The sequence below is a fragment of the Salvelinus sp. IW2-2015 genome, linkage group LG1 (assembly GCF_002910315.2).
Source record: "Salvelinus sp. IW2-2015 linkage group LG1, ASM291031v2, whole genome shotgun sequence".
NCBI lineage: Eukaryota > Metazoa > Chordata > Actinopteri > Salmoniformes > Salmonidae > Salvelinus > Salvelinus sp. IW2-2015.
This window is the reverse complement of record NC_036838.1, coordinates 10,844,608-10,872,178: the sequence shown is the minus strand read 5'-3', so window position 1 is coordinate 10,872,178 and position 27,571 is coordinate 10,844,608. Positions and strand designations below refer to the sequence as shown.

At 42.5% G+C, this 27,571-nt stretch overlaps 1 protein-coding gene across 2 annotated transcripts; it reads right to left on the bottom strand.

The window, feature by feature from the left end:
* Window positions 1–385: 385 nt before the first annotated feature.
* Window positions 386–27,538, bottom strand: LOC111960900 (calpain-1 catalytic subunit-like). Of its 2 annotated transcripts, none has more exons than XM_023983066.2 (23): window positions 26,854–27,538; window positions 25,219–25,248; window positions 24,228–24,474; window positions 22,403–22,472; window positions 12,577–12,695; window positions 12,052–12,185; window positions 11,483–11,651; window positions 10,814–10,897; window positions 10,216–10,301; window positions 7,471–7,545; window positions 7,091–7,251; window positions 5,834–6,003; window positions 5,595–5,606; window positions 5,306–5,517; window positions 4,175–4,214; window positions 3,817–3,882; window positions 3,642–3,699; window positions 3,276–3,340; window positions 2,974–3,042; window positions 2,779–2,857; window positions 2,003–2,116; window positions 1,285–1,343; window positions 386–1,193 (listed from the first exon to the last, which is right to left on the bottom strand). In XM_023983066.2, exons 3-23 carry the CDS (start codon window positions 24,471–24,473, stop codon window positions 1,167–1,169), a joined length of 2,115 nt encoding a protein of 704 aa, XP_023838834.1. In that variant the 5' UTR covers window position 24,474; window positions 25,219–25,248; window positions 26,854–27,538; the 3' UTR covers window positions 386–1,166. The 2 variants fall into 2 exon arrangements, 1 of the variants encoding a protein (XP_023838834.1); XR_011479772.1 differs by having other exon boundaries at window positions 1,118–1,193; window positions 3,817–3,902.
* Between the last annotated feature and the right edge of the window lie 33 nt (window positions 27,539–27,571).

The following is a 27,571-nucleotide window of genomic DNA, read 5'->3' as shown; positions in this document are numbered from 1 at the left end:
TTCTGTTAGAGTCATTAAATGCCTCGTGCTTAGTAACAGTCATGTATCACATAACTCAAAATAAGGTTGTAGCTTTCAAACATTTAATCAAGAGCTCATGGACTGTTAGTCCTTGCATGTCTATGTATGCATATGAATTGGTTACATTTCTCCAGTCCCATCCTACCTCTCAGCAAACCAAGTGTTGGGGTAGCACTTGATCATGGCGCTCGGTGTGAACATTAACATGCATCTCTTGCGGTACGGTTTTGAAAGCAAAATGACCTTATCTTTCATATCAACGATAAATAAAGGTTACATTCATACACACCTTGTTTACATTAGGGATTATAACTATGCATTAACCATGTTCTTAATCATCTTTAGAAAATGAATAACTCATAAGTTACATGATCAGTCAGTTTTTATTCAGTGACATTCTTCGCAGAATTAAAATGTGCAGTTCAACATAGGCATCAGTTACTTTTTTACCTTGTCACATTTTGAAGAGTCCTTTCCTACATTTAGTGTTTCAGTTGAAAGTCCCTCACCAATTTTTTAGACTAAAATTGCCATCTTGAGAAAAAGATTAGTTATATTTCTGTCTTTAACTGATGTAGTGTACTGTACTGAGGTATCCTAAAGACTAATTCATCACTACAATTTGCAGTTCATTAGCAGCCTATAGCTCTACATACTTTCTACAATCCAAGATCCTGCGCAAGGTAGCAAAAATACATAATGTCACAGAGTACAATATCATCTCTTATTACAGACTAGCATCTGAATTTGATGGTTAAACAAAAGAGAGGAAAACCTAAAAGGTTTGGAATGGAACTTAAAAAATACAGGCATTCTTTGCACAACGGTATTGCCCTGAAAACTTTGCCATTGTATAATGCGTGCAGTGATTTATATGCAGCGACTCCCTTAGTAAAGCATTTATTTTCATCACCGTGTAATTGACCAGGTTAAATGCAATTGCCAAGTTATTGAGCAGAGGCAGCAAGGTATTTGTAGTGGTGTTAAAAAGCAGGGAGTAGAAGTTTCTTTGGGATTGTTTGAGATGATGCAAGCCTTGGTTGTGTGCACTGAGATGCTTTGAGAGGCACTTGGAGGCTATGGTTGTCCTTACTATGGGTGTGTATGTGTCCCTTTCTGTACAGCATACAAGATCACCATACACTTCAACCACACATGGTCATATACAGCCACTGTGAGAGACAAAGACAGAGTGGATAAGGTTACTTTTCCATAGTGAATCAGTAATTAAGACACATAGCATTGAAATTAAAATGGTCTCACCTCTGTGATATTCATTTCAGCAGTTCCAGTGCCTTCTCTATCCAACTCCTGGAAGGCCTCTGTGAAAATAAGGGGAAATATATATATTTAGAATTGTGCTTTAACACTATCTATAATTAACGCCATTAACTTTTCTTGACCATCTGACCAATGACATCTTTATCCTGTAATTCGATGCACCACTGCAGATACCATTTTTATGTCTCTGTGTCCAGTATGAAGGCAGGTAGAGGTAGTTTCGTTAGCCAATACTAACTAGCGTTATCACAAATACTAAGTCTATGGGTATTTGCTAGCATGCTCATTGTCAAAATCCAGAAGTATCCCTTTAATGTGTGATAAGTAGAATATTAATGGCAATGATGAAGGTATGAAGATGTGATGAATGACTGTAAGCTTCAGAGGGCACTACATCAATGTCTTGGTGCTGGAGGACAGAACTACCAGTATAGACAGAAGTCAAGAATCTCTCCTGGTCCTAGTTATGAAATGATAATGTGAATTCATTCACAAAATCACAGTCCAGAAACAATCACTGGCCTAGCCCTCACCCCCCTTTGCAGATTTAAAAGAATCAGATATGTATTCAAAATGGTGATAATGGCTCCACTAACCATTCCAATCAGGCATAGGGGAGCTTACATATATCCAATACTTTCATGACTAAATGTTGTTTCTGGACCAGGTTGTGTAGTCAAAAAAAATAAAAAATACATACTGAACATGGCTCCTAGCTTGACCAGACAGCAGACAAAGTTATCAAAGTCGATGACCTCGTTTTCAGCGTATCTGGCCACAAGCACCTGGTTCAGCCTGTTGTTCAGTTTGAATCCTGTGAAGATCATAAAGCATGTAACACATGAAAACCAAAGAGTTTTTTTCCGACATCACATACTGTTGTCTAAGCTTGGTCCCAGATTTGGTTGTGTTATCATGCCAATTCATAGTAATGCAATGGCAATAAGTGACAAGGAGTTGACATGATAGCACAAACAGATCTGGGAACAGGCTACTGTAGTCTGACTGTAAAGATGAAAGCAGTGTTATCCATTGATATCAACCAGTGGAGGCTGCTGAGGGGAGGACGGCTCATAATAATGGCTGGAACAGAGCGAATGGGATGGCATCAACTTATTCAGCTCCAGTCATGACCACGAGCCTGTCCTTCCCAATTAAGGTGCCACCAACCTCCTGTGATATCAACAGTACTGAATTACCTATAATGTAATTGACGTAATTGACAACATCAACTCTGCAATTCATAATGTGTTGTAGTGCATAAGTAATGTAGAGTTATAGTACAAAAGTTATAGTCATTAGTTGTTTCATTGAAGCCCCTGGATTGTGTTCAGTAGGTATAATGTAGCAAAACCTACACATTATTTTCAAGTTCAGGTAGCTAGTACATCTGTTTTATTCTATTTATAAATATTTGTGCCTGTTTCGTGTCTACTGAACAACACCAATCCAGTAGTGCGAAGATAGAGTAATCACCAGCAGACTCCAAGGCCAGACGCATCTCATAGGAGCTCATACATCCAGACTTGTCCAGATCAAACTGGCGGAAGATTCCCTGGGAAAAGAGATTAGAGCTATGGGTGTCTGCCTTGCATTCTTGCATGCCATTGTCAATTTTACTATTACAGAAGTGAAATATTGTCATACAATTATCAGCATATTTCAACTCACCAGCCACTTCCTGATCTTATTCCACAGAATCTGAAACTCAACTATACCAAGGCGAGCGGTGCCATCTTTCTGCGTGACAGGTGAGTCAAGGTGTCATGATAGCAATTGGAAATGGAGTGCAACATTTGTCTGTTAGTGTAACATATCAAAGCAATGATACTTTTTTGTGATCACGCAATTGGTTATGTATGTATTGTATTTTTCATTAATACTGCCGTAATATATCCTTTGTCCAAATAAAGTTGAGTATGTATTGAAATGAAGGGTAGGGAGTGTTAAAGTGACTAGCTGAGGAAGGATACGTCTAATAGGCTGACCATGCCTCTACAGGACTCCATGCTGAATCCATCAGTCTTCAGGTCCCTGTCTGGGAATCAAATCCAATTTAAAATTGCAACACACTTTACATTAAAACAATAAATGAAAAAAGTTAAAGCATTAAAGAGGATAAATAAAAGAACATAAGATCACAGAAGATGTGTAAAATAATCACTTATTAAAGGCCCGGCTAAAAATATGGGGTTTTAAAAGTGATTTAAAAACCTCAATGGTGTCTGCCCATTTTACCTGAATATAGGATAACAGACCACATTTCAGAAATTGCATTGAATGGATGACGAGTCACTAAACCCCCTCGACCTGAAGAGCATTGAATGAACAGTACTTACGTTTGGTCACCACCCTATTGAGAATGGTCCTGAGCTCACGGACAGAGATCTCCATGTCCTAAAACATAAAGCAGATAATGGTTTTGTACTCAAAATGTCTCCATGTTCTTAAACATAAAACACATTGTCTTTGCACTCAAATGCGTTTCGGAGCAAAACCAAACTTGAAACTCACCTCCCCAGATAACTGAGCGAACATGGCCCTGAATGAGTCCTCAATGTCACTCTCTGAGATGTCCTCCTGTGAAGATAAAGACTCGGCTGTCCATCCATGTTGATACATGGTCAACAAGTGAAATAACAGTGCCTTGTGAAAGTATTTAATTCCTTGCAAAGTTCTGGCATGTTGCAGTAACTTAAAATATATATACACAACCTACTCCACACTTTCAAACTTAAAGAAAAATACATTTTTATTTTTCCTGTAATGAAAAATGGAATGTCTCGATTGCATAAGTATTCGCACCCCTAAGTCAAGTTCTTGGTTAAGCACTTATTGCAAGGGAGTTGAACATCTAAGCTTGACTCTTTACCTCATCTTCAAAGTTTGCCACCACATCATCATCCAGTTCTCTGAAATGACATAGCAACTATTTAAAATAAATTCCATAAATGTTTACATGCAATGTTTAGAATATACCAAAGCTGCTTTTTACATTCAGTAATAGCCATACAATACAATAGCCACAGACTCTTATTCCAATTCTTTACCAAATTGTGCCAATGTCTAGAAAATACAGTGGTATACAGATGTCAAATCGTAACTTGATCACTCTTTTGTCGCTGAGAATTTTCCTACTGCATCAGGAAATTCAAATGTGATTCCCTGAAAAGTTATATGCGGGGGCAGTCAAACGCTAGGCCCAGGTCCTATTACTCCAACATTCAAATGTACAAAAATGTAACTGAAATGCAGCCATACTCATCAACAACTGTCATTTTATATAGCTTAATAACACAGATATATATTGTGGGTGGGTGGTTGGATGGAGTCTTGTTGGAAATGTGGGGTTGGGGATCAAGGCTCACTTATTTTTCTTTCTTTTCATTTACATACTAAATGTATAATTTTTTAAAACTCTAATATGATCATCATGATCAATACTTTGTATACATGTACATTATTTTTTTTTTTTTACATTTTCTTCAAGTGGCAGCCCACAGGTGAATACAAACTAAATATGAAATGATATTACTCCCCCCATGGTCATAAAAAATCATAGGTTTTCATGAGCCATTGCGTAGGCTACCTCAGCTACGCAATGGCCCATGAAAGCCTATGATTTTTTTTAGATCTACAGTATATATTATCGAGAAAAAGGACATCTTAAAACCAGTTGAACTGGTACCCAGTGGACCTGCAGTAGGCCTAAAATGTAGGTATGATACTGCATTGTATACAAACGCCGCTTCCAGCTGCCCCCTGGCTGCGATTCTAAATATTTCTTCAAACATTCAAATCCTCCTACTGCAGGATTATTTTCTCCTGCGACAAAACGGGTAAATTTAAGACTCAACATCTGTACATAATTACCAACAACTGATTGAGGTGTATTGAGAAAACCAGACGAGAAATAATTTAGGATTGACAATTTTGCTGCTAACAGAACTGTATTTCTCCATTTAAATTGCACATCCCTGAAGTACTACTATACTGTACTCACTGTGTCTCCGACTGCTTCTCAGTGAAGACTCTGAGGACAAAGTCAGCCTCTTTCCCAGGTTCGAAGGTGGAGGGTACCACAAGGTACTCCCCGGGTGGCAGGCGCAGCCGTGCGCTCACCTCCCTCAGGTTGATAAAGGTCTCAGAACGTGCACATGATGAGTGCTTCAAGAAGAAGTCTTTCTTCAAGTGAACACTTTGACAACCCTTAAACTGAGAGAAAAAGGACAGGGGGTAGATAGGGCTAGTTTGTGTGTGTGTTTATGTGGGTGCCTGAAACCGTTACATACCTCTTCTGGAATCTGTAATGATAGAAAGGACAAGGTCAGTTATAGGGACATTTTGTTTTGGTCTACTGTTGATTCTTTGGTCACTGGGTATCCAATCAAATAAACAGACATTATACACAGAATCTACCTCTACTTGGCAAAATGTATCTTTAGTTTATTCTACCCTTCATCGACTTTTATTTCAGCTTAATTTTCTCCTCTGCTACTGGCATGTCACCTTGTCACCTTTGACCCCTCACCTCGTAGATGGCAAAGCCAATGGTGTGCATGTCCTGTCCCTGGCGTCGGTAGCGGCGCCTATCCTTCTGCATGAGCGCCACCAAGAAGCTGCAGGCCTCCTCTTCATCCTCAGGGTCGTCGTCCTCCTCCAGCAGGGTAATCTTATACTGGGGGTTGATCCAAAAGGTGTCTAACAAAGACAGAAGGCAGAGGTCATGATAATGTATATTTTGGGTTCTACCTCCTTTGAACATAGCAAGTAAAAACGCCTGCAGTCAATTCTAACTCAACTCATGGCTCTATTTTAACAAACCAAACGCAAACGTAAATCTTAGCGCAATGCTGTGGGTGTGTCAGAAATATTTTTGTTGTTTTGACAGCGGGAATTATGGGCACAACAGCTGGTGGTAGTGTAGAGGCACGCTTTTCATTAATTTGTTGTAGGTGTAACGAGGGCTTGACCACTCACTGGCCAATGAAAACCTGCTCCCGAAGCTTTTAATGTGGTTGTGCATTTACGGTGTTTGATGTTCCGTTGTCATGAACTCCAATTCATTAGGAGGGCATGGCTGTGCGTCCTATCCATTGAAGACTGTTTATTAAACGTCATAGGCCTACAGTAACCCTATAATAGGCCTAGTTTTAAAAAACAACAACATCACCCCAGTTTTTCACAAAAGGTAATTGGCTTCAACATGGGAATACTAGCCTAAATTGCGTAGCCTAAATTGCAATGCAGGTCCGAGCCATGGACATTGCCTGCAAAACGTTTTAAGATTAGCCAACCTTCGCTGTTGATATGGTCTGTATGGTGACTTTGCCACATGAAGAAAACAAACAAACAAACACAGGCAAATATCTTAGATCACGTCCCTCAGATAAAGGAGAGAAGTGAACAAGTACTGCAGCTCTGTATGTATCGGATTCTGTCTATGATCCTACAGCACCCCCTAATGTCATAACTAGGTACTTGAAAGCATAACACCAAAATATCTGTATATTCCTTATAAAATATGTTATGGTATGTTCTCACTAGGATATTTGTATGTTGCAACATATGCAATCCATGAACAAGGTATTCAACTCATGTGATATAGAAAAGACATGCAGTCAGTGACTGATGAAGTTTAAGTGTATCCCTGAATCCGAAATCAACTCCTAGCCCCTACCACCTAGGTGGAATTGTTACCATATTGCTTACAACGATCCAATCCTCTCAGGTCTACACAAGTGCCTACAAGGTAGTGGGTGTAGTGTGGTGGTCATGGTGCTCTCACTTGGATGGTTCCGGCAGCCTCCAGCCGTGCTGCCCTTCCTCCAGCCTCCGTCAAACTTGATGGTGTTCCAGAAACTCTGGCTGTCATCACTCAGAGCGTCTGCTGTCAAGTTACAGATCTCCAGCCGGGAAAACTGGCGCAGGAACTCCTGGAAGGGCATCCTGTATATTCAGAAAGCAGGGAAAGGGAGACCGATGGAATCTGTTTGATAAAAATGTTAATATTTCCATCTGGTTTGGGTCAGGTGTGGGTTGGGTTAGATTGTTATCAGGAGGCCGGTGTGGTATACAGGGTCCAGCCCCAACAAACAGGACACCATAGAAAACAACAGAGTTGTGGGTGGAAAACACACAAGGTGATATCTCAGAATGTGAACTCACCAGAACTCCCCGTCCTCCATGTGGCAATTCATGTCCTCCCTCTCTGATGGATCAATCGCATCCCACTCAGACGAACTAATAGCAATATCCGAGAGAGAGACACAGACACGGAGAGAGAAAAAGAGAGAGACAGTGATGAGTATTGTTGAACTGATCAATAGAAATGTAATGCAAAGATCTTACTGACAACAACCTTAAAACTAAAGGGAGAGTACAGAAAAAAAATCAAGTACAAGGCAAGCAGGTACGAGCTCCGCAAATCCATTAGGGACGCAAAAAGTAAATAAAAGACTCAAACTTGAATTGATGTTCAACAACTCAGACTCACGACGCATGTGGCAAGGACTACAGACTATCACAGGCAAATCCAACTGTGTGTGTGGTGCCCAGCGAAGCCCACCTCCCAGACGAGCTTAACACATTCCATGCTCACTTCGAGGCAGCCAATACCGAGCCATCCAGGAAAACTCTCGCTGCTCCGGTTGACCAGGTGCTTTTTCTCTCCGAGGCTGATGTGAGGAAAACTCTCATGAGTGAATACTCACAAATCCACCAGCCCAGATGAGTGTGTGCTGACAAGGGCCGGGATGATACCAGTAACACGATACTCGTTAGTATCGTGACAAGGAAACAAAACACAAAGCAGATTCACCTTCTTTAGGAAAACAGCCCTTATGTTGGTAACAAACATCATCACGTTGTCATCCAGAGTCACATTCGTTTATTTTCCAAGCTATAGCAGACAATATTTTACATACAGAAGGATTTTAAAGGACCAAAGAGTTTGTTCTGCTTCGTTTTTTCATTTTTACCATGGAAAAAACATTGCGATATCATCCCAGTCCTAGTGCTTACCAGCTGGGGGGCATCTTCTCTGACATCTTCAAACTGTCCCAGGCTGTAGACCCCACCTGCTTCAAGGAAGACAAGGTGACATTCCCAAATGACTATCGCACCGTCTGACTCCCCGGTCATCATGAAGTGCTTCAAGAGGCTGGTCATGGCCCACATCAAGGCCAGCATGCCAGGCACACTGGACCCAATCCAATTTGCCTACCGCTCCAACAGATCCACGGAAGATGCCATTTACATCACTATTCACATGGCCCTAACACATCCGGAGAAGAGGAACACTTATGTGAGAATGCTGTTCATTGACTACTGTTCAACACTATTGTTCCCTCCAAGCTCGACACCAAGCTCTGCAACTGGATCCTGGGCTTCCTGTCGGGCAGACCACGGGCTGTGAGGATTGGTAACAACACCTCCCCCACACTGACTCTTAACATAGGGGCCCCCCCAGGGGTGTGTCCTCGGCCCTTTTCTGTGCTCCCTGTTCACCCACGACTGCGTGGCTTTGCATGACACCAACAAGTCAGCCTATAGCGAGGAGGTAAGTGAACTGGCATTGTGGTCTCCCTCAATGTCAGCAAAATAAAGTAGTTGATTGTTGACTTCAGGAAGCAGAGGAAGGAACATGCCTTGATCCACATCAACGGGACTGCAGTAGAAAGAGTCTGCAGTTTTAAGTTCTTCGGGGTCTACATCACCGAGGACGTGACATTAACCAACAACACCACCACCACCACCACCACTCTTGTCAAAAGAGCACAAAAGCATCTCTACTTCCTAAGGTGACTAAAGAAATTTGGCATGCCACCCCGGGTCCTCTCTAAATACTACAGCTGCATTATCGAGAGCGTCCTGACCGGTTGAATCGTAACCTGGTACAGGAATTGCTCCGTCCACGAACGCAAGGCCCTTCAGCGGGTGGTGGAGAGCATGACGGTATGTCGGAACTAGAAGCACAAGCATTTCGCTACACTCGCATTAACATCTACTAACCATGTGTATGTGACAAATAAAATTTGATACCAACAGACTCAGAGACAGTTTCTATCAGACTGAACACTTGAACTGGACTGACCAGCAGCCTGATTCTCCACACCTTTGCACACATGCACCCACTCACGGACACACCCACCCACACACACACATTCATGCTACACACACACATCACAACTGCTGCTAACAGACTCTTATTATTATTGCTAAATACTGCACAATTTAAAACACTTGCCCCCCAATCCCCCCTTTCCCAAAACAAGTGTACATATTAGATTATAAATTGTGGCTTCCTCTAATATACTTATGCTAAAATTATTATTCTACTTAGTAATTTACTTTATGTTCGTATCCTTAACTTTTCTTATTTCTTATTGTTGTTGCATTGTCGAGAAGGAACCTGCAAATAAGCATTTCGTTGGATGGTGTATACAATGTGTATCCTGTACATACGTCTAATAAAACGTGAAATTTGAATAGCGAATTCGTGCACACAAACAGATGTACACAGACACACACGCAGCCTTTTGGAGGCCCTAAGCGAGATTTGGTTGCAGTTTTAAAGCACATTTTGCCTTGACTTAGGTCATGTTCATACGATATCTGGGTGAATAACAAAATCAATGGGGGACCCCTGGAGGTCAGGGGCCCCCTGAAGATCAGGGCCCCTGGGCACATGCCCTTCATGCCCGGTAGGTAATTCAGCCATGAAGGTTTAGATATAGCTGGCTTGGCTAACTTACCGAGCAATCTTATAAAATGTTAGCTGACATGGGCTAATTGAGTGACTGTCAGTGACTGACATAAGAAAAAAAACTGCTGATGCACATTGAGTATTATACCCGTCTGAGCCACAGCTACGCTGTCCAGAAAAGCATGATGGTTGTGATGTGAACTCACTTATCACTCCAAGCCCCGGTCCACTCCACCTGACCCCAGGGGTTACGAATACGGATCAACCTCTCCATGCGACCCCGGAAATCCACCTATGATGAGAGACAGACACACACAAAAATTGGGTCAGATTTTACTTAGAAATTTTAACACATTCCAATTTGAAAGTAGAATTTCTCAATCATGATGTTGTTTGATAGTCACAGATGCCCGTATAACTATTACATTTGGAAATAAGCAATTTCTGCAAAAGATTGCCTGTATACTGAAAGATGAGGAGAATAAGTGCTTCTTATTTTGCTTTTTGTGATTTGTTTACGTTTATATTCCTGTTTTCACCACTCCTTTTCCTCCAATTCCAGATTCACACTAGGGTCAAGCTGAGCCACACTATGCTAAGTTGTACTTAGCTGGCCTGCTTACGAATCCACAATGGAACCATGCTGGAAAGGACAATGTGAAAATGAAAAATCTGAGCTATTACAGTATGGTTCGGGTCTGCCCTATAGTATGAATCAGGCACAATCGCCTAAGGCTTGAAATGGCCTGCAGGAAGAGGCAAATCCCTCACTTTTTCCACAAAGCCTTATTTTCACACACCCACCTGCTTCAGACCTGTGACAGAGTAGGCATGGCCTTTAACCAGCTTCTTAAAGGTCACTGCTTCCATGTCGAAGGCACTGGTGATCTGGGAATGCAAACAGATGTCATCATACATATTCAATTGTTACCACACACACTTGGGACATGACATCTTCGGCCAAAAATATAATTGTGACAACAGACTCTTTTTCTCTCCACTTTAAAAGAGGCTGTATGGATGTTCAGTTATTTTTTACCTAAAATGTTGGCTTGAGTGTTGCCTGTGTGGTTCATATACACATATTACGATGTAAATAATTTCTTAAGAAGCTTTAGGCTGACAATATACTGTATGCCCAGGGGCGTGGGAAGATGTGCCCATTTCTGTCCATTTTAGGGGACCACTTTTGTCTCAAACCATCACCAGAGGCAAAACATTGAGAATACTGCAGCTCACAATTCCATTATGTTGAAAGATAGGTTGTTTTAAAATAAGCCAAGATTCATGTTGTGAGTGATTCTGTTGTTTTGGGTAATTTAAAAGCTGAATGGGGGAAAATGTCAACCTAGATTAGAACATAGGACCTGCGCCAGTGACCTAGGTCCCATCCAGAAACAACCCCCATCTGAGAGGACTGCATATGTGTACTGCAGGTTGTCGTGTGTGTCATGTAACAGAGACGCCACTTACGTCAATGGAGCAGCCCAGAAGGGAGCCTCTCTCCAGGGCTTTACCGATGATCCGGTACAGATCCTTAGGTGCCTTACGTAGCTCGTAAAACTCTGCCACGCCACCGGTGAAGTCCTCAAAGCCCTCTGTGGTGCTGCCACCAGACAAGGCCTCATAGGAGCCACTCAGTCTAACACAAAAATGTCACAATGCTGGAAAATAATTATATCCCTTCATGCAACAATGTAGAAGTCTTCACTATCTGCAATATTCGTAAATTAAATGTATGTTCATAAAACAAACATAATAAATAATAAAAATAACATTATAGCGACATAGATTTATGAAAGCTTAAGGAATGTATGACGCAATTACACATGTCAGAGCTAACTGGACTTGTGACATGTATGCTTTATGAACATTCAATTGTTACCAACTGTTAACTTGGTGTAGCAAATAAAACATTGCAAAAATACAATTATATTCTAAGATGGATGCACTGTATACCTGAATTAAAGCCTGTTTTACAGAACCATTAAAACATTCAAACCTTTTGACACAGACAATAGCTAATATTAGGAAAATCATACTTGGCATAAGCCTTCTCAACCAGGGCACTCCAGAACTCGTTACCCTCAGCGGAGTGAACAAACATCAGCTTGCCATCTTTGACAGGCAGTCGATCATCAATGACAACATCCACCCACTCTCCAAACTGCCAGAACTGTGAACAAACAAAACAGTCATTACTGTTGGGGAAGAATTTGGAGTCAGACATGAAGGTTATAATTGTTTTATGCTCCCCTGTGACGCTAAATAACGTCTCCAGCATATACTATTAAGTGCTTCCCATAATCACCTAATAATATATGCCAGAACTGTTGTCTCTCTGGGAATTCTTTGGGGGAAAAGCCCTGTGACCTGATAATTCAGGAATTGAGCCTCCTACAAAAGGTTGATTTAAAATCCCTCAAATCAAACTTCAATCTGAATATGGCAAGTCACTCTTTCTTACGTATTTAGGCTACCACGCTGTTTGAAGCTGTATCATTATATTATCTTTCATTAAAAGGTTTTTCTATTCCATTTCCTCTATTCTGTTTGATTGATTGGACCTGGAAGTGGAAGATGCCAGCGTAGTTGTCTTGGAAGGTTTGACCATGAGGGACCACCCTGTGTAGCAGCTTCTCGTTAAGGGTGAGGGAAGCAATGGCTGCCAGGAGCCAGCAGTCACCTAGCCACAGAGGGAAAATAGTCAAAAAGAAATTAATCAAATGTATTTATAAAGCACTTTTTAAACACTGAGCGGTTGTCACCAAGTGCTTCACAGTAACCTGGCCTAAACTCCAAAGAGCACGCAGATGCACAGTGGCCTGGAAAACCTTCCTACGAGGAGGAAACATAGAGAGGAACCAGGCTCAGAATAGAAGCACCTGGCCCAGATGGGAGAAGAGGGAGATAGTTAAGTCATTTTCAAATTTAATCATTTCAACCTGGGGTGAAACTGTGAGAGAGGGTGAATAAATATAAGCTAATTTAGCTGAGCCTCAAATGTTTTCTTAAAATACTGCCAAATAACAATAAAGAAATCTTAACATTCAAAATCTAAAAGGCACCATAGCCTAAATTAGTAGTGTGTGCATCTTTCTAAAATATTACCCATATGTCTTGAAAACACAACATTTACACTGTCTGGTGCGGTTTCTATCTCACCACTTTAAATGAAGGCTGCTGTTAGTAGCAAACAAAACACTTAACTCATTTCAAGCACTCAGCTCAAATCACCCTTGTTCAGCATTTAGTAGTGAGTGAAAAGCCAACCTAATGCATTTTGGCCAGTCTGAGCCAAGCCTTCAAACATTTGTTCTTGTTTTCCAAAACCTCAACTCCTCTTTGAAAAATCGCTTCCAATTTGCTTTAACTGAAATCATGCACCATGAGCAGACTACTATCAATGGCATGCAGCAAGAACAGCTGAACATGTCAAAGGCTTATTCCCACCATCGTCACATTATTAAAACCATCAGGCAACCTCAACTATTATGGTCCCGTGTAGATCAGTTGGTAGAGCATGGCGCTTGAAACACCAGGGTTGTGGGTTTGATTCTCACGGGGGACCAGTACAAAAATGTATGTACTCACTACTGTAAGTTGCTCTGGATAAGAGTGTCTGCTAAATTACTCAAGTGTAAATGTATTCAGCTTTTAAGGGGTCATGTACTGTAACTGAGTTAGCGTGGGGAGTAAGCATTAGCTACTTCCCTATAGAGAGAGCTATGGGGATTGCTAATGCAATGTTAAAGGTCCCCAATGTCACTACTGGGGATTGCTCTGGCCTCGAGGTCTTGCTAAAATATCCCTTTCTTTTAAGCTAAGTGTAACTGCTGTTATCGACTGAGGGGTTGAAATCCTAAGGCTAAGGCCACACTCAAACGGATGAAGAGATTAAATTGTGTATGACCAATATCATTGTCCATTTTTGTCCGTCAAAAGTACAACTTCAAAAAGCATTGGCTTCATCTGAAATTCTCTAACATAAAATTCTAGTGTGTCGGTGTTCTAATGTGGGTGCATATGACAGCAGCCTTATCCATATAAGTGTATACTCAGAAGTAGATATGTTCAATAAGTTAAGCACTGCTTGCTGGTGAAAAAGTTAAAGACAGACCTTATAGTGAGGAGTATTATCAGATTGTCAAATCTTCCATTACATTTCAAGCACTGGTTAGCATCAACCTGAAGTTTGATAAGCCTTATAGAATGCTTGAAAGGCTACATAACTCAATCAAGTTAATTCCCCAAAACAAACAGAGGGGGAGCCCACAGGCTGTGACATAACAGGAGAGTCAACTCCTGCCAAAGACAGAAAGAGAGAAGTTGTTTGTGGGCTGGGTCTTCAGCCCGTCGTGTGTATAACAATTACACATCCAACCGCCTTTTCACTTCCAGCTAGACTAGAGCTGTGAGGAAACTTTAAACAAGACTTGTGAGATCTCAAGAACAGAACAGTTTTGGGCTTTTTTTGGGCCATATCCTGTGATCTACTCACAACAACATTTTCTCACTAGTTAAAGAGGAAGCTGATCATGGCATTAATCACGACTGATAGCTCGCTGATTGAACAATCTTTTATCTTGAATTCCATTCCATTGGCTAGGTCCGTTATCCGCCTCCCTCCACCCTGTTTTGCAAACATACGCCAGAGATTGCTGCATGGGACATCAGCCAAGATCCATTAGCACGCTTTCTATGTAGGCGTGTCCGCTATTAGCCTTTCTGTGAATCATTACCAGTGTCTCCCTGACTCACAAATGGGTTCTGCCACACCCAAACAGTCAGCTGCCTAGTCAGGGTCATTCTTCTTTTACACACACAGAGCTTTTGACAGTACCAGTCAAAAGTTTGGACACACCTACTCATTCAAGGGTTTTTCTTTATTTTTTATTATTTTCTACATTGCAGAATAAGAGTGAAGACATCAAAACTATGAAATAACACATATGGAATAATGGAACCCAAAAAATGTTAAACAAATCAAAATATATTTTAGGTTCTTCAAAGTAGCCATCCTTTGCCTTGATGACAGCGTTGCACACTCTTGGCATTCTCTCAACCAGCTTCATGAGGTAGTCACCTGGAATGCTTTTTCAACAGTCTTGAAGGAGTTCCCACATATGCTGAGCACTTGTTGGCTGCTTTTCCTTCACTCTGCGGTCCAAATCATCTCAACCATCTCAATTGGGTTGAAGTCGGGTGATTGTGGAGGCCAGGTCATCTGATGCAACACTCCATCACTCTCATTCTTGGTAAAATAGCCCTTACACAGCCTGGAGTTGTGTTGGGTCATTGTCCTGTTGAAAAACAAATGATAGTCCCACTATGTGGCGGTCCTCATGAGAGCCAGTTTCATGTTATTTCCGGTTTGGAGCGTGCAGTCGCAATTCCGCTTCGCTCCACAGGTAGTTTTACCATTTTCATTTTCATTACAGTACAACGGTTTGATTTGTTTGATCTTAGCTAGCTACATAGCCATCTTTGTAGCCGTCTTTGTATCAAAGATAATTGTGTAGTTATTGAGGTTCGCTAGCCAGCTATTTTCGTCCGAACGTAACGTAACGTAGTCAACACTGCTAGCTAGCCAGCTAGCCACCGAATAGCAGCATAGCAGCACTGGAGAAACGATTACATTACAACGGAACGACTTGATTAGTGTAGTGTTAGCTGGCTACATAGTTGTCTTTGCTATCTTTGTATCTAAGATAATTGTGTAGCTTAGAGTTGGTTAGAGTAATTATTCGGTTAACTAGCCAGCTATTTTCGTCCGCCGCGCTGCGCTGCCGTCTCCTACCTAGTCAACACTGCTAGCTAACACTGCTAGCTAGCCAACTTCTACCGAATAGCAGCACTGTAGAAACTCACATTACAACTTACATTACAACGGAACGACTTGATTAGCGTAGTGTTAGCTAGCTACATAGTTGTCTTTGCTGTCCTTGTATCCAAGATAATTGTGTAGTTTTGAGAAATTGTCGAGGTTACCTAGCCAGTTAGAGGTTACCTAGCCAGCTACACGTTCAAACAAAGTCAACAACGCAGCCACTGCTAGCCAGCCTACTTCACCGCCAGCAGTACTATATCATTTTAGTCAATAAGATTTTATTTTATTTTTGCAACGTAAGCTGAACTTCCTGAACATTCGAGACGTGTAGTCCACTTGTCATTCTAATCTCCTTTGCATTAGCGTAGCCTCTTCTGTAGCCTGTCAACTATGTGTCTGTCTATCCCTCTTCTCTCCTCTCTGCACAGACCATACAAACGCTTCACACCGCGTGGCCGCTGCCATTCTAACCTGGTGGTTCCAGCGCGCACGACCCACGTGGAGTTCCAGGTCTCCGGCAGCCTCTGGAACTGCCGATCTGCGGCCAACAAGGCAGAGTTCATCTCAGCCTATGCGTCCCTCCAGTCCCTCGACTTCTTGGCCTGACGGAAACATGGATTACCACTGACAACACTGCTACTCCTACTGCTCTCGCCTCGTCTGCCCACGTGTTCTCGCACACCCGAGAGCTTCTGGTCAGCGGGGCGGTGGCATGGGATCCTCATCTCTCCCAAGTGGACATTCTCTCTTCTCCCTGACCCATCTGTCTATCTGCCTCTTGAATTCCATGCTGTCACAGTTACCAGCCCTTTCAAGCTTAACATCCTTATCATTTATCGCCCTCCAGCAGGTTCCCTTGGAGAGTTCATCAATGAGCTTGACGCCCTGATAAGTTCCTTTCCTGAGGATGGCTCACCTCTCACAGTTCTGGGTGACTTTAACCTCCCCACGTCTACCTTTGACTCATTCCTCTCTGCCTCCTTCTTTCCACTCCTCTCCTCTTTTGACCTCACCCTCTCACCTTCCCCCCCTACTCACAAGGCAGGCAATACGCTTGACCTCATCTTTACTAGATGCTGTTCTCCACTAATCTCACTGCAACTCCCCTCCAAGTCTCCGACCACTACCTTGTATCCTTTTCCCTCTCGCTCTCATCTAACACTTCCCACACTGCCCCTACTCGGATGGTATCGCGCCGTCCCAACCTTCGCTCTCTCTCCCCCGCTACTCTCTCTCTCTTCCATCCTATCATCTCTTCCCTCTGCTCAAACCTTCTCCAACCTATCTCCTGATTCTGCCTCCTCAACCCTCCTCTCCTCCCTTTCTGCATCCTTTGACTCTCTTGTCCTATCCTCCAGGCCGGCTCGGTCTCCCCTCCTGCTCCGTGGCTCGACGACTCACTGCGAGCTCACAGAACAGGGCTCCGGGCAGCCGAGCGGAAATGAGGGAAAACTCGCCTCCCTGCGGACCTGGCATCCTTTCACTCCCTCCTCTCTACATTCTCCTCTTCTGTCTCTGCTGCTAAAGCCACTTTCTACCACTCTAAATTCCAAGCATCTGCCTCTAACCCTAGGAAGCTCTTTGCCACCTTCGCCTCCCTCCTGAATCCTCCTCCCCCTCCTCCCTCCTCTCCCTCTGGCGGATGACTTCGTCAACCATTTTGAAAAGAAGGTCGCGACATCCGATCCTCGTTTGCTAAGTCAAACGACACGCTGGTTCTGCTCACACTGCCTACCCTTGTGCTTTGACCTCTTCTCCCCTCTCTCTCCAGATGAAATCTCGCGTCTTGTGACGGCCGGCCGCCCAACAACCTGCCCGCTTGACCCTATCCCTCCTCTCTTCTCCAGACCATTTCCGGAGACCTTCTCCTTACCTCACCTCGCTCATCAACTCATCCTTGACCGCTGGCTACGTCCCTTCCGTCTTCAAGAGAGCGAGAGTTGCACCCTTCTGAAAAAACCTACACTCGATCCTCCGATGTCAACAACTACAGACCAGTATCCCTTCTTTCTTTTCTCTCCAAAACTCTTGAACGTGCCGTCCTTGGCCAGCTCTCCTGCTATCTCTCTCAGAATGACCTTCTTGATCCAAATCAGTCAGGTTTCAAGGACTATCATTCACTGAGACTGCTCTTCTCTGTGTCACGGAGGCGCTCCGCACTGCTAAAGCTAACTCTCTCTCCTCTGCTCTCATCCTTCTAGACCTATCGGCTGCCTTTGATACTGTGAACCATCAGATCCTCCTCTCCACCCTCTCCGAGCTGGGCATCTCCGGCGCGGCCACGCTTGGATTGCGTCCTACCTGACAGGTCGCTCCTACCAGGTGGCGTGGCGAGAATCTGTCTCCGCACCACGTGCTCTCCCACTGGTGTCCCCAGGGCTCTGTTCTAGGCCTCTCCTATTCTCGCTATACACCAAGTCACTTGGCTCTGTCATATCCTCACATGGCCTCTCCTATCATTGCTATGCAGACGACCACACAATTAATCTTCTCCTTTCCCCCTCTGTAACCAGGTGGCGAATCGCATCTCTGCATGTCTGGCAGACATTCAGTGTGGATGACGGATCACCACCTCAAGCTGAACTCGGCAAGACGGAGCTGCTCTTCCTCCGGGGAAGGACTGCCCGTTCCATGATCTCGCCATCACGGTTGACAACTCCATTGTGTCCCTCCCAGAGCGCTAAGAACCTTGGCGTGATCCTGGACAACACCCTCTATCGTTCTCAACTCACATCAAGGCGGTGACCCGTTCCTGTAGGTTCATGCTCTACAACATTCGCAGAGTACGACCCTGCCTCACACAGGAAGCGGCGCAGGTCCTAATCCAGGCACTTGTCATCTCCCGTCTGGATTACTGCAACTCGCTGTTGGCTGGGCTCCCTGCCTGTGCCATTAAACCCCTACAACTCATCCAGAACGCGCAGCCCGTCTGGTGTTCAACCTTCCCAAGTTCTCTCACGTCACCCGCTCCTCCGCTCTCTCCACTGGCTTCCAGTTGAAGCTCGCATCCGCTACAAGACCATGGTGCTTGCCTACGGAGCTGTGAGGGGAACGGCACCTCCGTACCTTCAGGCTCTGATCAGGCCTACACCCAAACAAGGCACTGCGTTCATCCACCTCTGGCCTGCTCGCCTCCCTACCCTCTGAGGAGAGTACAGTTCCCGCTCAGCCCAGTCAAAACTGTTCGCTGCTCTGGCACCCCAATGGTGGAACATCCCTCACGACGCCAGTCAGGGAGTCAATCACCACCTTCCGGAGACACCTGAAACCACCTCTTTAAGGAATACCTAGGATAGGATAAAGTAATCCTCCTACCCCCCCTCCCCTTAAAGAGTTAGATGCACTATTGTAAAGTGGTTGTTCCCCTGGATATCATAAGGTGAATGCACCAATTTGTAAGTCGCTCTGGATAAGAGCGTCTGCTAATGACTTAAATGTAAATGTAATGTAAGCCCAAACCAGATGGGATGGCGTATCGCTGCAGAATACTGTGGTAGTCATTCTGGTTAATTGTGCCTTGAATTCCAATAAAATCACAGACCAGTGACACCAGTAAAGCACCCCCACACCACAACCTCCTCCTCCATGCTTCACGGTGGGACACACATGCAGAGATCACCCGTCCATTATTCTGTCTCACAAAGACATGGTGGTTGGAACCAAAAATCTCAAATTAGGACTCATCAGACCAAAGGACAGATTTCCACAGGTCTAATGTCCATTGCTTGTGTTTCTTAGCTCAAGCAAGTCTCTTCTTATTATTTGTGTTCTTTAGTGGTTGTTTCGTTGCAGCAATTCAACCATGAAGGCCTGATTCACGCAGTCTCCTCTGAACAGTTGATGTTGAGATGTGTCTGTTACTTGAACTCTGTGAAGCATTTATTTGGCCTGCAATTTCTGAGACTGGTACCTCTAATGAACTTATCCTCTGCAGCAGATGTAACTCTGGGTCTTCCATTCCTGTGGCGGTCCTCATGAGAGCCAGTTTATCATAGCGCTTGATGGTTTTTGCGACTGCACTTGAAGAAGCTTTCAAAGTTCTTGAAATGTTCCATATTGACTGACCTTCATGTCTTAAGTAATGATGGACTGTCATTTCTCTTCACTTATTTGAGTCTGTTCTTTGCCCATATTCTGGACTTGGTCTTTTACCAAATAGGGCTATCTTCTGTATACCAACCCTACCTTGTCACAACACAACTGATTGGTTGAAACGCAAGAGTGTGCAAAGTTGTCATCAAGGCAAAGGGTGGCTACTTTGAAGAATCTCAAATATATTTTGATTTGTTTTGCACTTTTTTGGTTACTATGTTATTTCATAGTTTTGATGTCTTCACTATTATTCTACAATGTAAAAATTAGTAAAAAAAATAAAATAAAATACCCTTGAATGAGTAGGTGTGTCCAAACTTTTGACTAGTGCCGTATGTATATATGTACATTACCGTTCAAAAGGTTGGGGTCACTTAGAAATGTCCTTGTTTTTGAACAAAAAGCAGATTTTCTGTCCATTAAAATAACATCAAACTGATCAGAAATACAGTGCAGACATTGTTAATGTTGTAAATGACTATTGTAGCTGGAAATGGCTTATTTTTTATGGAATATCTACATAGGAGTACAAAGGCCCATTATCAGCAACCATCATTCCTGTGTTCCAATGGCACGTTGTGTTAGCTAATCCAAGTTTATCATTTTAAAAGGCTAATTGATCATTAGAAAGCCCTTTTGCAATTATGTTAGCACAGCTGAAAACTGCTGTCCTGATTAAAGAAGCAATAAAACTGGCCTTCTTTAGACTAGTTGAGTATCTGGAGCATCAGCATTTGTGGGTTCGATTACAAGCTCAAAATGGCCAGAAACAAAGACCTTTCTTCTGAAACTCGTCAGTCTATTCTTGTTCTGAGAAATTAAAGCTATTCCATGCGAGAAATTGCCAAGAAACTGAAGATCTCATACAATGCTGTATACTACTCCCTTCACAGAACAGCGAACACAGAACTCCCAAGGAATGTGAAAAAACATCATTGTAATCTATCCCACTGAACATCTAGGCAAGTTAGGTCTGGCAAGAATTGATGAGTTGTTTTTCTGTTCTATGTAGTAGAATGAACTACTGTATGTCTCAGAATGAGGGAAGAGCTATTCACTGTTCCACGCAGGCAGTAATTTTGTTCGTTTTTCTAGTCCTCTGGTTTCACTTAAGTGCCCTGTCGAGGAAAATAACATTCACATTGAAAACCCTGCAAGACATTAGGGGGAGGAGGGACACTGCTGTTAAGCAACAAGTTTTTTTTTTTATAAAAGGGACTTTTTCTCCCAGAAACCGCTTAAGCAAGAAACACACAGAAAATCTGAGTGTAGATAGACTGCCAATAGTTACTTATCACAGAAGGAGGCCGTTCCTTTTCTTGCTAGTACAAAATACATACCTGCCGAGTACTGACCTGATACCACCAAAACTGCAGTTTCTACTTGTAGAATCGCAATACTAGGCAGTAGCCGACAAGTTGACTTTGAGCCAATCAGTGAGCACAAACCTCCACATGAGGGAGCCGACAGGAGTGACAAGGGGGGGGGGCGTGGGGAATAGGACACTTTTTCTGGTCTAATCCACCCTTTTCGTCAGTGTTCAAAATAAAACAAAGCTGCATAATACATATTTTTTTCTAGAGCAAGTCTTTACATCTTTTACATCTAGCTAAGGAGTTTTGTGCTCAAATAAGTACTTTTTGCTAATGTGCACTAGCTTATTAGTTCGCTAGATAGCTAACGTTAGCTTGCTAACTGAGCAAGGCAGTCATACATACTTCATATAAAATGAATGGGGTGGTAATAAGTGCAGCACAATGCACACAACACTAAATGCTTTACCAAGCTAGCTATCTGGCCACTGTAGCTAGTAACATTATAATGAAATCCATGAAGCAGCAGCCTGTAGCTGGCCGCCCAGAGTCAATGCAGTGTCTTTACTTTACCTAGCACAACAGCTAGCTAGCTAGAGAATCATGCAATTTAGCTTACATTAGCCAGCTAGCTAAAAATGTATCTATGGATTGTCCATGCAAGAGTCAATTAAATTGTTTCTTTGTCATCTAGCTAGCTATTATTTAGCTGTTGCCAAACTAGCTGTGGCCATGTGACTAGTATCAACAATGGAATTCAACAACAATAGCAATATTAGCGCAGCTAGCTAGCTAAGTAACATTGACTAGACCATAAAGCAACTCACATGGACATGCATTTCCAAACAAGGATACTGCCACCTTCTGATTTTGAGTATTTTAACAAGGCTGAATAGCTGACGACTTCAAGGTCTTTGCTGTGTGAACACAAAAGAGATTGACTGCCAACACTCTGTTCAGAGGTGCTAAGTACTGTCGGCAAGCAAACGTTTGACAATCCTACCAGTGTGTCTGAGCCATTACAATAGTAGTACTGTAGTTCCTGGAGTACCACACTGCAGAAAACAGAAATACATAGTCTTTTAAGGCCTTTTATTAAGCCCCCTTTTAGTGTCAAACTATTACAGCACATTGACACCTAAGCACATTGATACTCACCCAGTGCTCCTTGACAGATATCAGTCCTTGTGGCGCCGCCCAAAATGAACTCAGGGTTATCTGAAAACTCCTATTGAAAATGAAGTAAAATCAGAAACAGTATTTTAAAGACACGCAAATATGTACACATCGAGACAAATATCATGAATGAAAATGTGGCTGATGTTTTTAAATCTGGTGCAAAAGCTTGTGTAACTACAGTACCCCTACTTAGGATTTTGCAACTTTAACCCATGTCCATTTTGGACTGACACTGAAAGTATCTTTAGTCAAACTTTTCAAGCGTTCAAAAAGTCTGTCAAAAGTACTCTCTCAATCAAATCAAATGTTATTTGTCACGTGCCAAATACTTACAAGCCCTTAACCAACAATGCAGTTTTAAGAACCCCCCCCCCGCCAAAAAAGACACAAGAATAACAAATAATTAAAGAGCAGCAGTAAATAACAATAGCGGGGCTTTATACAGGGAGTACCGGTACAGAGTCAAATGACATCAAAGCATGATTTGAAGATTGAAAAGCTGCCACTAGTGTGAGAGAGTAGGGCTGCCCTCCCAGCCTTAAGTTATTTAAATCATTTAGCAGCTTGTGCTGTTAGTTAGTATACACAAGCAGCAGCTGTTGGAGGAGATATGTCTGGCATGTAGGCCTCTAGACTGTTTGTTCAACACTCCCCGACAAGGGACGCTGACTGAAGTGAGCATGGCTCTCACGCCAGCCCACCGCCACGTTAATCTATCAACAGTGCTGTCTTTACCTCTGCTACAGAATGACAGTGCTATCACATGCTGCGCGAAAGAGGGATTTTGAGTTACATTTGTTTTTTGCCCACCAGACACTAACATTTTCCTGTAGTAAAGAATAACATCCATTTTCCAAGACCAATACAAAGAACTATTTGAAAGCAGAAATAGACTGGCACATTGTGACCACAGTAATGTATCAACCATTTGTGGATACATAATTAAGGGAGTAATTTGTTGCTTGAGTGTTTTATATATATTTTTTATTTCACCTTTATTTAACCAGGTAGGGCAGTTGAGAACAAGTTCTCATTTACAACTGCGACCTTTATCTTTGCATGGGGTGGGAGGAATTACTGGTAAGTACACAGAAGTCACAATGAGAGATTCATCTTAAACAGCACCTTTTCAGGTTTGGTGAAATGCTAACCCTAAAAGCTAACTCTCAACACCCTAACCCTCTTTGTTGAAAAGACCACCTGTTTTTTTTCTCATGACATGCCATTCATTGTGCCCCTCCATGCCAAAATAACTATTTAATTCTCAGCACAGGCACAAAATATATCTAGAGTGCCATGTGTCTGCAAGTAGCACATACTGTGCTCATCCTACAGTCTAACCACACAGGAACAAGGGTTTGATTTAGAGGCTTGAGCAAAAGCCATTTAGACACCACGAGAATAGCTTACACACTTTTTTGCAATACCATTTATGAGTTTAGGGACAAATCCTTACTTGAGATCTGTATTTATTTTATTTAACCTTTATTTAACTAGGCAAGTCAGTTAAGAACAAATTCTTATTTACAATTACGGCCTACCCCGGCCAAACTCTAAACCAGACGGCGCTTGGCCAATTGTGCATGGCCCTATGGGACTCCCAATCATGGGTGGTTGTGATACAGCCTGGAATCGAACCAGGGTCTTTAGTGACGCCTCTAGCACAGAGATGCAGTGCCTTAGACCCCTGTGCCACTCAGGAGCCCAAAGGGTTGATACAACCAAGGGATTTGTATGTGTATCTCTTGTATGGCTTCAACTACAATATTAATTTGGAACACTGTAACTCCTATCAGTCTCTTACTGTGGGCCTCATCCACTCCACGCCCTGGGTTTTGGATGAGTGGGGCGCCAGCTCTTTGAAGCCAAGGGAAGGTGGCTCGGTGGGGAAGCAGGGGTCCTCGAACAGGCAGCCGCTCTCCAGGCACTCCTGCTTCAAGGCCTCGTAGTCCTGATTGAGGAACTTCAGCGCCCGCTCATTGGTTCCCATTCCCTCGGCATGTAGTCTCTCCCTCTGGATGCGCACTGAGACCCCTCCGAATGGGTACATGCTGGGATGGAAAAAATAAGAGGGTGTGTGTGTGTGTGTGTGTGTGTTAAGAGGTGGGTTACTGGAAGCTAGCATATAAATAGCCCCAACAGAATAAACTTGCAGGCAGAGGGACATTGTTTCAAATGAGAGGGAACACTGTATGATGTGGCTCATTATCAGTAAACGCTTTTTACTCATGACAATGGAGATAATGTCTCAGAACTAGGAGCCGTGATGGGCCCAGAGTGGCCATGGGTAGGACACTCTCTCTAAGTGCTGTCTGAATATTTCATAGGTAAAACTGAGTGCCACAATGTAAAGGCGTTTGGATTGTCTGGAATTCCACTGTTTTTTTCATGTAAATTAATTTGTGGGATTACAAAAATTATAGCCTTTCGCAGATACAGTTTGACTATTGATCATACACTTTCAGTATGTTTATATCCAGCCATATAAAACATATATTTTGTTTATATGGCTGGATAGTTATAGGGTAGAACAAGCACTATGCTCAAATACTTTGAAGAGGCATTCTTCCTGGCCTGCCCTAAAAAAGGTGATCATGCTCTAACATAATTGGATACAGAGGAAGGACACCCTGTGTCCGTCAACGCAATTCTGTTAGGCACAAAACTGAAACTGCAGCATAAAACATTATTTGATGGTTAAGTTAGAGAAGGGACTACAATTCCAATCTGTACATTAGACTCCATTCCAGTCACTGAACAGACCATGACAAGAACACATATCTATATTATTGTACCTTCAGTCCTTCAGTGTGGGAGGCAGCAGGCTTGGGGAAACAAAAGTCCAGTTAATTTAGGATTCAGTCTTCAGTCAGTCACAAGCATACATAGCTGGAATTTCACTGTAGTATAGCAAAACAGTGAGCTATACACACATGCAAGCAAGAAGCACTGTTTGTTGTCCGTGTTGTACATTTCACTGACATGAGATTGATAAGGACAACAGCTGGTAGAGAACTCTTATAGGTACCTATAGAGCTGGATGGTACAGTATGTCATGTCATTCACTAGGTTAATTGACTAGAGGGGGGCAGGGCTTGCTTTGAACACAGCGTCACTGTAGCATCACGGACCGATAACAAGAAGCAACTGTTTTTGAACGCTGAACTGTGTCTCATAACAAAAAAGGTTTATGGTACGATAGTCGATCGTTGTAGCAGATCTGTATGGTACATGACAAAGTAGGACCTAAAAACAGAATTTAATTGTTGCAGACAATGACTCCCTTCCTCCATCCAAAGACACTTGCTGTGGAAATCAAATAAACTGGTAGTGAATCTCAATTTTAAAACTGTTGGAATCCCCTTTTGTTTTTGCACTCATTTACACTGTGCACCTAATACAATAAACAGCCCTCGTCTTCTTCTATTACCAATAAAATACATTTTTAATGGGGTATGCTCCATATATACATTTTACATAGTAACCAGATAGAAAGTCTAACAAGGCATTAATTTGGATTGATATATCAATAAACAAGGCTGCAACAATACATTTGAATCAATATTGTTGATTGAAACTGAAATGCTTGTGGCAAGTCCATTGGAACTAACGCCAATTTGCCTGCCAACACTATAGGTAACAATGTGGAATTAAATTTGCATTTCTTGTTCATTTCATGGTCATCAAGAAAACGTTGAATGATCATTTCATTTTCTTGGATACATCCAACAGCCTATACTGTAAGCCTGCATCAAACTGATCAAATTGTTGCTTTGAGTATTGATTTCAGTCTCGTCAGGTTCACACCCCTTCCAGAAAGCTGCATCACCTTTAAAATAAACCCTCAATAACACTGTGTTAGCCTCCTTATTACAATTCATTGAACCACAATCTACATGGTTGCGAGTCATTTAAACTATAGGCCTATAGACTACTTCACTTTCTGCAATAATCCCTGTGCATATCACATTTGTTCATGTTGTTTTCAGTGGATCAAATGAGCTCATGGTCTTTTTATAATTGTATAAATAATATGCCACAGAGCAGCATGTCAAGTATTGACCGTGAAGGGTGTATGACAGTAATGAAGGCTTTCAGAGAGAATTTATTTTGTTTTAGAAATCATATCGCAAAAAGACATCAAGGATAACGTCTCTCAAAGTAGAGAGTCGCCTGCCATGTTTGGAGGAATCAGCTGATACTGAGCAGTTCATCACATCATATTGCATCATCCAAACGCGCAAAACTAATTTCCATGACTGGACATGCTTGACATAGATTACCATTGCAATGAAGCATGGTAACATGCAATATATGCTTTTCTGCTGAGTTTCAGCGCATTTCATTTCGGTAAATAGTCCCAATTCAATAACACAATCACATAGAGACATGCATCTTGCATTCCAAATCATAAATCAGACATAACTTACCACTGACTGGAAATCTTTTTAGACACTTTTCGAGGTGACGTTCAGTGTCTCTATAAACCGATATGTGTACATATATCTATCATGTCATATGAGTAAAGGCCAGAACAAAGATGCAATCAGTGTTGTTACTGCAGTGTCTTGCCCAACCCATTCCGGTGGGAGGGGTTTAGCAGCATCAAAATGAATCCCGCCCGGGTAGGCGTGTTTTGCGGAACGGCTAAAAGTTGATTGCATCCGATTTGGAACAGGACTGCCTCCAGGGCATGAGCGAGGAGTCCCGTTCGAAGCCCACGGCAAAGTCGGTTCATTTTTTATTTAACATTTATTTAACTAGGAAAGTCAGTTAAGAACAAATTCTTATTTACAATAACGGCCTACCCCGGCAAAACCCGGACAACGCTGGGCCAATTGTGCAACGCCCTATGAGACTCCCAATCACGGCCGGATGTGATGCAGTTCAGAATAAAAGTGACGCAATGAAGCTAAGATTCTGTGTTTTCCCATGCAAAGGCAATTGCGTTAGCTAACAACGCGTTATCTGCTTTCCCAATGAAAACTAGATAGAAAATTAAAACATTTATTTTATGGAAATGAGATGTGTTTCTGGACGATGCACCATGCTGTCTTGTTGCCAAAATGACCGAGCGAGGCAGATTACTCTTCGTTTTAAGAAAGGAGCGCCTCAATTTCGCCCGATGACGTGTGGTACATATGTGCG